At 45.1% G+C, this 10,886-nt stretch overlaps 1 protein-coding gene across 1 annotated transcript; it reads right to left on the bottom strand.

Moving 5' to 3' along the window:
• Positions 1-8,162: 8,162 nt before the first annotated feature.
• LOC125513555 (glutathione S-transferase 4-like) lies at positions 8,163-9,220 on the bottom strand. The gene is made up of 2 exons (XM_048678712.1): positions 8,962-9,220; positions 8,163-8,910 (listed from the first exon to the last, which is right to left on the bottom strand). Exons 1-2 carry the CDS (start codon positions 9,161-9,163, stop codon positions 8,417-8,419), a joined length of 696 nt encoding a protein of 231 aa, XP_048534669.1. The 5' UTR covers positions 9,164-9,220; the 3' UTR covers positions 8,163-8,416.
• Between the last annotated feature and the right edge of the window lie 1,666 nt (positions 9,221-10,886).

Raw genomic sequence — 10,886 nt, 5'->3', positions numbered from 1 at the left:
TCCATATTTTCCAAAAATAAGCTCCGTCCGTTTTTATCCCGTTTGGACTCCGTTTGATACGGATATTCTGCGAAACCAAAAACATGCAACAAACAGGAACTGGCACTGGGCACTGGATCAATATGTTAGTCCCAAAAATAATATAAAAAGTTGCCAAAAAGTATATGAAAGTTGAATAATATTGGCATGGAACAATCAAAAATTATAGATACGACGGAGACGTATCAATGCTCTTAGCCGGTTGGGGTCTCAGCGTAAGCCGGTGCCACCTAACAGCTTTTTTGGATGTTTTGCATCTGTTAAGTTACCTACAGAGGAAGATTTAGCCGTTCCTGACCCGGAGGCACAGTTGGTGGCGGCTCTTCACGTCATCGTAGATTGGACAGTACCGTTCTTGGCTTACATGACCCGGGGCGAGTTGTCAGAGGATGAGACCCTGGCCCGACAGATAGCCCGGTGGTCCAAATCAATGACGATTTCTGACGGAGAGTTATACCATCGCAGTGTCTCTGGAGTGTTTCAGCGGTGTGTTTCTCTCGAAGAAGGCCAAGAAATACTTCGTGAGATCCATGAAGGGGATTGTGGTCATCACGCCGGGTCAAAGTCTCTTGTGGCCAAAGCTTTTCGTCATGGTTTTTACTGGTTGACGGCTCACGCTGATGCAGAGGATCTGGTCAGTAGGTGTGATGGATGTCAAAAATTTGCACGGCGAGCACATGTGCCGGCTCAAGAGTAGCGGATGATTCCATTTACCTGGCCGTTTGCAGTCTGGGGGCTTGAGATGGTTGGACCTTTCAAAAGGTCTAAGGATAAAAAGACACATCTTTTAGTAGCAGTTGACAAATTCACAAAGTGAGTTGAGGCGGAGCCAGTAAGTGTGATGCAGCCACATCAGTTCAGTTCATGAAAAAGGTGATGTTTCGCTTTGGTTTTCCACACAGCATTATCACTGACAATGACACTAATTTATCCCAAGGGGCTATGGAGGAATTTTGTCAACGTGAGCATATCCGGCTTGATGTTTCTTTTATAGTTCACCCTCAATTTAATGGGCAGGCTGAGAGAGCAAATCAGGAAATCTTAAAAGGTCTCAAGCCCCGGCTCATGGTTCCCTTACAACGGACGCCGGGTTGCTGGGAAGAGGAGTTACCCTCGGTATTGTGGAGTATTAACACCACCCCTAATAGATCTACGGGTTATACACCCTTCTTCATGGTTTATGGAACGGAAGCAGTGCTGCCTAGTGACATCCGTCATGACTCGCCTCGTGTGGCGGCTTATGTTGAAGCTAATAATGAACAAGCCAGACAGGATGCGCTTGACTTGTTAGATGAGGAAAGAGACTTAGCAGCGGCTCGATCAGCAATTTATCAACAGGACCTGCGCCGCTATCACGGCCGCCAGGTTAAGTCCAGGACTTTTCAAGAAGGTGACCTGGTGCTCCAGCTCATCCAGGATCTGTTAGATGCACACAAGCTATCCCCGCCTTGGGAAGGACCCTTTGTGGTCAGCAAGAACTTAAACAACGGGTCATATTACCTCATTGACGTTCGAGAGCACAAAGACTCACGTAAGTCGGAGGAGGAGACCCGTCGGTCGTGGAACATTGCTCAACTTCGGCCATACTACACCTGAGCCACCGGCTCTCATCATGTACATACTTTGACGTTGTATATACTATGATAAGTAATAAAGCAGGACCTCTGTCCTTTTCCTTTTCAAAGATTATATATCTTTACTCTTTTTCACTATTTAAAATGACTATTAAGGAGCTGATCATATCTGAATCAAGTCTAACCTTTTTGGTCCGGCTTATGATCGTATTCGAATCTAGCTGTAAACCTCATGATCACTTGGGGGCTTCCTGTTCAAACATAGGTCGTATTCGAACCAAAGAGAACATAGCTGTCGTAACCCTCTTGATCGGCTCAAAGCCAAACTCACTAGGGGGCTTCTTGATCGTATCCGAATCATAGCTTAACCCCTTTTGGGTCCGACTTGGATCGTATTCGAATCAGGGTTGTTAAAAACCTCTCAAGATCATTTGGGGGCTTCCTGTTCAAACATAGGTCATATTCGAACCAAAGAGAACATAGCTGTCGGTACCCTCTCGCTCGGCGCAACGCCAAAGCCACTAGGGGCTATATGATCGTATTCGAATCTTAGCTTAACCCCTTTGGTCCGGTTTACTGATCGTATTCGAATCAGAAACCCCCAACCTTTAGTTACAAGGTTAATTATATTGTTTGCCACCTGTTATTTGTCTTATTGGTCTTTTATTGTCTCAATTTTAAACAATCAGCATGGTCTTTTTGCCGGCTTGACTATTTGACAATAAGCCGCCAAGGCATGATAATCATCAGGCATTCAGAAACATTGACTTCTCAAAAGGGATGGATCGTCAACCTCATCACCCGGGTCATATAAACCGGTGGTCCAGAAGTTAAAGATACAGGTATGACTGTTTTTATGAACAGTTTCTTTATGTGTTAATCCAAGGTTATTTCAACCCTGTTTATTTTCACGTCTAGTTCTGTTTTTCTACTATGATAAAACCATTGGTCATGTACCGGGTATTCTGACCCGTTCGGTGCTAAACCGCCAAGCAAATTTTTTCTTTGCTACAAGAATAGAGTTGAAACATTACAAAGATAACCATGAATGTGACGCATATATTGACATCAGGAAGCAAAGAGTCACAAACGGCATCTTATGCACGATGGCATAGGCAAAATATGCAGTTGTTTCAAGCTAATTCTATTACAAGGCTTTCAAGAGCCCACAAAGATGGTTCTCACTCTTCCCTCGCCGGTTCACCTCCTTCTGTTAATTAAAAGCTGGGATTGGACCAGTCAAAGCCGTTCACGGCGATGAACTCTGATTCATCATCAATCAGGCCAGCCGGATCAACTTCTGGAGCAAACGTATGTTGACGAACCAGCGGGAGAAGGTCTGTCACCTTGTAAGAGGGAGTCACCATCTTCTTATTCTCCAAATCAAAACCTGGCTGATATTTGTCAATATTGGTTTCATCTCCAAGAATAGTAGCCTGAGGTCGAACTTCCCTCACGCAAGCAACGAAGTCATCCTGCTCAAATAGAGACCCATCTTCCTTCACGGTAGGGTACCCCCTGGCTACGTCCGCCGAGTCTAGATCTGGCACCCAAACCTTGGAACGGCTTAGAGCAGTCAAGGCTCCGGCTCTAGCACATGATCATTTGACCTCTTGGAACCTGGCGGGTAAGATTGACAATTTCTTCAAAACATCACTCAGCCGATTGGATCCTTGGTTGGCAGGGGAGATGGTGGCAAGTGCTCGTTGAGCGCCAGTATACAATTGCTCTACTAATGTATAAACCGCCTTCAGCTTGATCATGCTGTCTTAGCTCAGATTTTTTCTTCGAGGACCTGCGAAGCGTTTTTATACAGAGGCTCATCAGGCGGTTCATATTCCAGGTCAAAAAGAAGGTATAAGTTATTAAACACAGATAACTTACCAAAGATGGCGGAGACCATTTGAGACACCCGGCTCTTTAAACCGGTAAGCTCGGTGGTAACCTCCTCAAGAGCTGATTCAGCTTTTTCAGCACGTTGGATTAGCAGTGTATTTTCTTCATCCCAGGATTTCTTCTTGGCCGTCAAACTGGTCTTCAATTTCTCTGTCTCAGAAAGACTCAGTTGGAGTTTAGTGTTAGCAGTTTTGATCTCTGTCTCTTGTTCCGCCAGCCGGATCTTTGCTTCAGTTAATTGAGAGCCCAATTCAGATAGGGCGTTCTGCAAAACGTATACAGGTGTGTCAAAGCTTAAACTTAAGATTCAAGTCTCAAGTAATATGCAATGCTAGACCACTTGACACTTGGGGGCTAATGTCTGCCAAAACAAAATTTTACGACTCTGATATATTTCAAGTCCCAAGTGCCTTACAAAGTAACAACACTTGGCACTTGGGGGCTAATGTATGATATTCAGAAAGTTATTCAATATTAAGCCAGATTACAATGCTTATTGGGACAATTCTGAAGTTAAGTACCGGTTCATTTTGATCCATTGAGCCGGCCCTTGGGGACTATAGTTGAAGTTTATACTATTTTATTGGACTTCAGAAAAATCTAAGGGTAAAGCTTTAGCCTATATCATAAGTCTACATATCATTCAGGTTGTATCATAATCTAAAGACTTGGGGGCTGGCAAAATATAAGTAAGCCGGAAGAGCATACCTCATACTTCAGCTGCAATTGCTTCACCATCTCGATTTCCGAGTCATGGCTGGAGAGCGCATGGCTGAGATAGCCGGACAATATGTCATTGGCGTTCAGATGGTTGTAGTGAGAAACATCAAAACAAACTTTCTGTCTCTCCAGGGCCTCTTGTTTAGCGGTGTGACGAGCCAACACGGTGGGAGTCCACGGCTCAACAAAACGGCTTCCAGTGATCAGAACGTCATGGGCAGACGATGATGGCGGGTTGGCCGAGCTGGACGGTCCGGTAGTAGAGGGGTTAATGATGGTATCGTCAGATGACGGCTCAGGAGGATCTAATTGAGCATTGGCAGCCGGGTCTTCTGGTGTTTCAGTTTGAGGGGGAGAAGGTGGCATGGCCGGTTCAGGCGCAAGGACTGACGGGTCTTCCGCCGGCTTAGTCACCTTGGCCTTCTTGGACTTAGCTTGGCCACTAAGAAAGATGTTATGAGACTGTCAATATAAAGTTGCAGTTTGAGAAACACGGAGGAAAGATGATTGTTTCCTTACCCATGGGCAGTTTTGAAGGCCGGAAATTGTGTCTAAGAGGAGTCACCAGAAGAGCGAGAAACCTCCTTCAAAGGGCAAATAACGTCAGTAGCACAAGAGAATATATTCATTAATGAAAGCTGAAGAGGAATATATAAAGAGACCTCATTTTGGCGTTTTTAGGAGTTTGTTGTACAACAGGAGGCGGCTCATCATCGTTTCGGGCTTGACGACGGCTCTCGTGTTTCTGCCTTTTCAAAAGAAAATGAGGGTCCAAATAAGCCAAAGGGTGCGAAAACCTTACTTTCCGGGCTACCCGTCGAAGTTTCTGTCTCGGCAAATGGTCTGAGTCGGAGGAAATAATTACCTCTTCTTCTTCGGCCTGGCTAGACCCCGTGTCGTCCTAGCAATAATCAGTGTCAATAAGGTTATTAAAAAACTAGCCAAGGGAGTCAAGGACTACCTCCGACTCAGAAGTATCACCGCCAAGCTTTAACATGTCCTCAGCGGTGGTCTTCTTCTTCTTCTTCGACCTCCGGGTCGTTTTCTTGGCAGCCATGGCGGCGGCTCTAGCCTTCTTGGAGGCTTCGTGGTCATACTTGGCTTTCCAGAAATCAGATTTGGCCTGTAAACAAATAAACAAGATGAAAGGTCATGCAGGTATTTAAAACGGCTGATAAAAATACAAAGAGAGAGGTCAGAGGTTCTTTACCTCTGGCGTCGGGTTAAGTTTGCAGAACGGGTTTAACCTGACTTTATTGCAGTCTTCATACTTGTCGTTCACCAGAAGAGTTGACATTGAAACAATATCTTCTTCAGTAAGTTGAACGGAGCTGTGACGAAGAGAGTCATTTGGGCCACCACCATATTCATACATCAATTTCGATCGGTGGCTTAGAGGGATGACCCGCCATGAGACCCAGCAACGGGTCAAGTCAACTCCGGTTAAGCCGTTCCCCAATAAGGCGTTAATCCTTTTGATTGATGGCATAAGCTTCTTGCGTTCGGCGGCAGTGAGTTTGTCAGGGAGCGCAAACTTGGAGTCAAGACGCTCTGCGCGATAACCCGGCAGTGGCTTCTCATTTGCTCGTGAAGTGTCTTGACAATAGAACCAAGTCTGATTCCAGTCTTTGGGATGACTCGACAAGACTATTAGAGGGAAGACGGCGCCCTGCCGATGCTGAATTGAGATGCCTCCAAGTTCCAAGCTAGGGCCATTGGCACACTCGTTCTGGCGGTTCAGATAAAAATAGTTCCACAGTTGGTTCTTCTTGAAGGTACACCTCACAGAGAACTTGGAAATTGCAGATATTGGATATGGAGTTGGGCCCGAGATCTTGAGGGTGGAGTTTGAAAAAATGGAGGACATCTCTGAAGAACTTTGAGCCGGGCGGTGAAAAGCCACGGTTCATGTGGTCAGAAAAGACAATGACTTCACCATCTTTTGGATTGGGCCGTTCCTCGTCCGGGTTAGGTGCACGGTAAGACATAACATTCTTCCCTGGCAAAAATCCTATGGAGAAGAAGTCCTTCAAATTATCCTCAGTCATTGTTGAGGGAACCCAGTTGCAGACAGTCGGTGCTTTGGACGGCATGATGTTCAAAAGACGAACTGAAAAGAAAGCAACATGCCGGTTCAATTCAATGATAATGGTGAAATTAAGTGATGATCGTACAGGGGAGTAATGGCGGCTTAAGTAAGGGCTAATGTCATATAAGGAAAAGTAAGCCTGCGCAATAAGCCGCCATGACTACAGATATTTGAGAAAGCAGATTCGGCTAAGTGTTGAGACAAACAAGTTTCCTAATTGCTTGATATTATTCCAGGTCAAATGGCTATTCAAAATGGAACAAATTCTAGACCTAAAAGTTTAGCGCAGATGAGTTTGTGAGTCCTAATGAGGCCTTTATACTAGGAAAAGGGATCTACTAGTATCAAGAGTAGGCACAAAACAACTACCGCACAAGCATATATCTCTTTTTGGATCAAGAAGAGGCTGCAGGGGAAGAACTACGATGAAACTGCGATGAACTACGAAGAACATGCAGAAACCTAGAAAGCCCTAATGCAGATCTGAGGAGCAAGAAGGGAAACACTTACAACCACGGATCTTCCGCGGAGAGTCGCCGCTGTTCTCTCGACTGATTTCGGTCGATGCAGCGGCCAAAGTCGACGGAGGTGAGATGCTCTCTGACGGCGGCGGAGCTCGAGCAGGAGCGGGGGTTGCGAGAGGAAGAAGACGAAGAAGAGAGAAGAATGAGAAAGACCGGGGCGTGCCTATTTATAAGGGGATAAGCGAACAGGCTGGCGCAAAAATCGAGAAAGACCCGAATAATGATTATCCAACTAAACGGACGCCTGATTCTCGGAAGGCATTAAAGAATAAAGATCCGTTGAGAGATGACGTCATAAAAGTTTTTCGTGTTTTCAAGAAATGACATCATGGCGGGTTACAAAAATTTCTGCGAAGAAAGGAAGATGGATTTTGCCTGAGTATTGAAGATTGACAAAAAACAAAGTTCAAAGTCAATCTGGGGCCTAATGTTGGGGATATAGCTACCAGGAATGACCCGCCCTGGAGGGGCCGGGTCAGCCCCAATGGCGGGTCACAAAGAAAGCCCAGTAAACATTCAAGATGATAGTTTATTAAGGCTTATAGAAGGCCTAAGCCCAGAGACGGCTTAAGGCCCAATATTGTAAACCCCGTATGTAAGGAAAGATTTGTAAGGAAAGGCATATAAAAGAAGTCACCGAGCCGGACACGCTTTATGAGCTGGCCGGGACTCCGTAGGCCGTCAGGCGTCAACCCGTGTATATAAGGGGACGACCCGGTGGCGGCTTAGGGCAAGAAACAAGAGATCGAGAGCCAAGCTAGCGATTCGCTCCTTGGTCATTGAAACCTAGCAATACAACATCAACTGGACTAGGCCTTACCTTCACCGTAAGGGGCCGAACCAGTATAAACCTCTCGTGTCCTTTGTCCCGCTTAACCCCTTTAAGCTTCCTAGTTACGATGGCCCTACGACTAAGTCCTTTCGCTAGGACATCTGTCGTGACAATTCCACGACACCACTGCACCTCAAGAGCAGACGCGCATCGACTACCAGCCGCCGGCCGCCGGCCACCGCCCAATGCCGGAAGCCGACCAACCGTGTGCTGCCTGCCGGCCGCACGGGTACTGGAAGCAGCTGGACTGCACCACCGGCCTCTGTGAGGCATGCCGTGTCTAAGCCCGCGTTCGTGTCTTGAAGGAGCACTGGCGTCCATGGCTACCGCCCCCTCGAGCGGATCTCAGGACACCGCCGGTGCCACCACAGCAACAGTCCCTACAACATGATCTTTGTTGCATATTTTTTCCGCAACATGATCTTTGCTAGAATACAAACATTTTTGCAACATGATCTTTACTGTAAAAATAAATAAATCTATAAACGTTTCTAAAACATAATGTTTGCTGCAATTTTTTTGCAACACAACTTGTTACAAATATTTCTACCACACAATTTCTATTACAAAGGTTTCATAACAAGATTTTTGTTGCAAAAGTAAACGACGAAGCATGGCCGCAAGATTATTCAAGCGACGGATCTTTCGTCGGCCACGCGTAACACGCCCCATAATAAACAATCTAAATTCTAAAGACATCGCGCCATAGGTGTACACAACATAATAAACGCCAGCGTTGCAATCACTGCTCTGCTTTCTTCACCATCCCAAAGTCCGGCGACATGAACTCCGTGACCTTCCTCGCCGCCGGCCTGGCCTTGAGCTCCTCCCACCACGCCTTGACATGCGGGCGCTCCTCGACCAGCGACGCGTACTCCGTCTCCATGAAGTAGTGCATGAGCGAGAAGTGGCTGAGGTCGGCGAGGCTGACCGACTCCCCGGCGAGGTACTTGGACGCCGACAGCCGCGCCTCGTACACCTCCAGCACCTTCCTCAGCTTGACGACGTTCTCGTCGACGATGGCCTGATCGCGCGTGCCGCCGAGGAACGGGACGAGGAGGCACTGGATCGAGATGGCGCCAGCCGAGGGATTGTACTGGTGGGCCTCCACCTCCAGCCACACGTCCACCATCGCCGCCGACTCCGGCGAGCCGTCGCCCACCAGCAGCTCCGGCTGGTACTTGCGAAGCACGTGCCTCGCGATTCTGCGTGAGAATTTCCGATCACTATTGCAGGCTCTCCTTGACGATCTGTGGTGTAAACAGAGGAGATAGTGATGGGAATTACCGAAGAGGGTGAGGTCGCCGTCCTCGAGAACGGGGACCTGGCCGAAGGGGTTCCTGGCGAGGAAGTCCGGCAGGAGGTGGTCGCCGGCCTCACGTTTCATGGGGATGAGCTCGTAGTCGACGCCTGCTTCCTCCAGGCAGATCAGCGCGCGTGCCACGAACGGTGAGACCGCCCATCCGTAGACCTTCAGCGCCGGCGCCATCGCCTGTCGAGATAGCTCGCGTCCGCTTCTTGGAGTTGACTGCGATACATAGATGAGTTCATGATTAAATAGGCTCGAACGTGGTACGTGTGTTCGTACCGTCACTGCTTGCGTCCAAAGTAGAGTGTCGACATAGTCCCAATCCACTGCCTTAGCGTACACTAATTGTCACTTCAAATGGTCGATGCAAATGCATATTACTCCCTCCATTCGGAATTACTTGTCTTGAATTTGGATGTATCTAGAACTAAAATACATCTAAATACATCCATTTTTACGACAAGTAATTTCGAACGGAGGAAGTATTTTCTAGGAAGAAGGTTATCGCTTGATCTTAAAGTGAAGCCTTCTACTACTTAAAAAGAAGTAAGGTTCTCATTTCACATTTTTTTCTCACCACCCCTTTATCCAATCTTTCATGTATATGATAATCAATCATCTTAATTTACTTACTTTCTAAACCAATTTCACTTTAATTTATTTACCAAACTTTCGATCAAAATATAGAAGAATTCATGTGCAGAATTTGATGAACATTTATTTACACAATCGCATTATTATTATTATTTTTGCTAGGAACAATCGCATTATTATTGACAGGTAAATCATAAGTTAACATATTAAAATATTTATATCCCGTTACAACGCACGAGCATTGTTCTAGTACAAGTATAAAGAGGGCAAGGACTAGAAACATGCGATGCAAAAGAGCTCCTGTTGGTCACTCGAACAGAAATCCCGACGCATAGGGCAGCCCAACTAGGTTGCCTTCCAATTGGTTATTTTAGCGCCCCCGTTCACTTTTCACTGCAGCGTTCCGATTTAATGTTGCATACCGGTTCACTATTCCCTATAGCGTCCTGGTTCACCTTAAACAATTTTTGAAAGAAAGTGAACATTTTTCCAAAAAATTCAAAGATTTTCCAAATTTTTGAATATTTTATTAAAACGTGAACATTTTTTGACAAAATAAGAAGAATTTATGAAATTTTTGGGTATTTTTTTCCATTTTTCTAAAACGAAAAACATTATTTAAATTCCGTTTTTTCCTGAAAAATGCTTTAATTCGGAAAATGTTGAACATTTTTAAAAATTGTGAACAAATTTTGAATTTAAAAATGTTAAAAGTTTTCAAAATATTTCAAAATTCTGAAATCAAGACATTTTTAGAAAACTAGAACAAATTTGAAACTCTGAGCATATTTTGAAGAAAACAAACAGATTTTGAAGTTCATAATTTTCATTTTTTTTCAAATTTGAAAACATTTTCTGAAAATGAGAATATTTTGAAATTGTGATATCTTTTTGGAAAAATAGGGTTTTTTGCAAAAAGCAAAAAAGAGAAGAAAATAAAATAAGAAACAGATTTAAAAAACAACAAATAAAAACTGAAGAAAACCATTAAAGAAAACAAAAAGGGAAGAAATAACCGGTTCAAAAGCCTTCTAGATGGTTCCCAAAACCAGTTAGAAACCTTAAGGTTCCAAGCCAGTGGCTCACACACATGTAATACATGCCATGGGCCAGTTTGATATGGTTCCCTGTGTGAAGCAAAGACATTCTCACCCGCAAAAAAAAGAAGAAGCAAAGACATTCTAACGCTGAGAGTGTCATATAGGATTCCGTGTGGTACGTGTGTTCGTGTTATCATTGATTGCGTTCAGAGTAGACTGTCGACACATTCCCAACCCACTGCCTTAGCATACACGAGCTGTTACATCAA

Source organism: Triticum urartu, chromosome 1 (assembly GCF_003073215.2).
Source record: "Triticum urartu cultivar G1812 chromosome 1, Tu2.1, whole genome shotgun sequence".
In the NCBI taxonomy this organism is placed as follows: Eukaryota; Viridiplantae; Streptophyta; class Magnoliopsida; order Poales; family Poaceae; genus Triticum; species Triticum urartu.
Note: the sequence above shows the minus strand (reverse complement) of the source record. Positions and strands in the feature narration are given on the sequence as shown.

Coding starts and splice junctions, on each gene's coding strand:
- LOC125513555 (XM_048678712.1), bottom strand. CDS start 9,163: ATGGCGCCGGCGCTGAAGGTCTACGGATGGGCGGTCTCACCGTTCGTG. Junction 8,911..8,961: donor CGGCGACCTCACCCTCTTCG/GTAATTCCCATC, acceptor CGTCAAGGAGAG/CCTGCAATAGTGATCGGAAA.